At 37.4% G+C, this 2083-nt stretch overlaps 1 protein-coding gene across 1 annotated transcript in view; it reads right to left on the reverse strand.

Moving 5' to 3' along the window:
• Window positions 1–228: 228 nt before the first annotated feature.
• The window catches only part of LOC107756920 (uncharacterized), a 9191-nt gene continuing 7336 nt past the window's right edge, over window positions 229–2083 (reverse strand). Inside the window, exon 9 of the mRNA XM_016574249.1 lies at window positions 229–567. Coding sequence (XP_016429735.1) covers window positions 510–567 — 58 coding nt within the window. The 3' untranslated portion in view covers window positions 229–509. The remainder of the gene's footprint in view (window positions 568–2083) is intronic.

Here is a 2083-nt window from a genome sequence, read left to right on the forward strand (position 1 = left end):
AATGCCTGAAGTGGTGAACACAAGCCTAAGATATTGTCACGTTTTATTCTATGGCATAAAATGCATCAGTAAAACCCTTAGTGTTTTTAATGCTTTTGCTTGTCTTGATAAAGGCGGTCGCTAACAAGTAACTTAATGGAACTACAGAGGTTGTCTGGGACATTAAATGTCTTCAAACTGAACAGGTAAACTCATCTACTCACTACCCAATTTCACAGCCTCATTGTGTTTATAATCATGCTATTGCATACTATTAAAACTCAAACTTTCAGGGAAAATGTCTTAAATAAACTTTGTGGTATGTAATATTGGTGACATGTGACCATGTTTAGCTTTTTACTTCATAATTTCTGCAATAATCCAAAAGCCTGTTGTGTTTTTGTCTAGGGAATGGGTTGGCCTACAAAAATACTTCATCATTGCTGCGCTCTGATCCATACAGCGAACTGTTGCAAGAGTGCCCTTGAGTGGCCTGAAGAGTCTTCACTTAAGTGTTCCAGTAAGAGCATCTACTCCCAAGCCATTAACAATTTACTGAATGCTACAAACGCACCATGTCCAGGGTCACTGAAGAGAAAGAGGAAATTAAAAAAGAAATATTAGAATGAAAGAAGAGCATTGAAGAAAATGTATTTCTAAAACAATATTACTCAAAATGCAATATTTAAAAAAAAGGGTGTTGAGGTGATTCTGGGGTTGTTTTTTTTTATTTTAAGTTCACACCAAAGATTCACGACATGACAAGTAGAAACTTGCAAGTACACTGAACAAAATTATAAACGCAACACTTTTGTTTTTGCCCCCATTTTTCATGAGCTGAACTCAAAGATCTAAGACTTTTTCTATGTACACAAAAGGCCTATTTCTCTCAAATATTGTTCACAAATCTGTCTAAATCTGTGTTAGTGAGCACTTCTCCTTTGCCGAGAAAATCCATACACCTCACGGGTGTGGCATATCAAGATGCTGATTAGACAACATGATTATTGCACAGGTTCACTAACACAGATTTGTGAACAATATTTGAGAGAAATAGGCCTTTTGTGTACATAGAAAAAGTCTTAGATCTTTGAGTTCGGCTCATGAAAAATGGGGGCAAAAACAAAAGTGTTGCGTTTATAATTTTGTTCAGTGTATTTACAGAAGAATATGGTCTGCAACATTGTAACCCCAGCTATCTACACTACACTGCATCAAAGAAAATGTTACAAAATTGTTGTTGGAAGCAGAGCAATCACTTGGATGTGAATAGTGCAGACAGTGGCCGTTTCCAAAAGCGGAAAAATACTGCCCCCGCAGGCAACATACTAAGGTGGCAACTGGCAAGACAACAAGGCACATCCAATGATTGTGTCACCTTGTCAGCTGTGATACTTCATCTGATCAACTTGAAGGCAGCATTGATGTATCCTTCACTGACTTTGATATCTCACTATGCTGTGCATTTTCTGTGACAATGATGGCGTCTGAAAGTTGTGTTTGGTGGTCACTTTTTCCACTTTTGATGTCATTTCTAGCAAGAAATTAGCATTGTGGTAATTAAATTAAATATTTGCGTAGTTATCACCAAAGCTTTCTCTATTTTGTTGTAGATCACTAAACTTTTATGCTGCCTCAGAAGTCTGTCTGAAATCAGTTTGGGAAGGTGCACAAATGCTGCCTGCGAAGTCATTGCCTGATAGGGCAGCAAGGCAACAAATCAGCTGCATATGCTTTCAGACGCAGCCAGTATCACTGACATTAATGGGTCCTATTTGCTTTTGATACGACGTGTCGCGCCATTCTTATCTGGTGTAGACAAGATGTGAAACCTGCCAGTTTACACCAATGCGACTAGACAAGATGGTTTATCATTTCCAAGTAACAACACTTTACTTTAGTGTTAGTTTCTGTAGCCCACGACACAAAATCCAGACACTTATCAAAACTGATATCGCTAAACAAACCAGAAAGTTAAGATAAATCCTTTGGCTTTTTTCCTTGCTCTTGTTTTCCATTGGAAATATAATAATAAGAGTGCTTGTGTTTGCTGATATACTGTTCCTTCTGATGAGCTCCCTCATTTTTTTTTTTTTTTTTTTTA

The sequence above is a fragment of the Sinocyclocheilus rhinocerous genome, unplaced genomic scaffold (genome assembly GCF_001515625.1).
Source record: "Sinocyclocheilus rhinocerous isolate Xijiao unplaced genomic scaffold, SAMN03320098_v1.1 scaffold773, whole genome shotgun sequence".
Lineage (NCBI taxonomy): Eukaryota > Metazoa > Chordata > Actinopteri > Cypriniformes > Cyprinidae > Sinocyclocheilus > Sinocyclocheilus rhinocerous.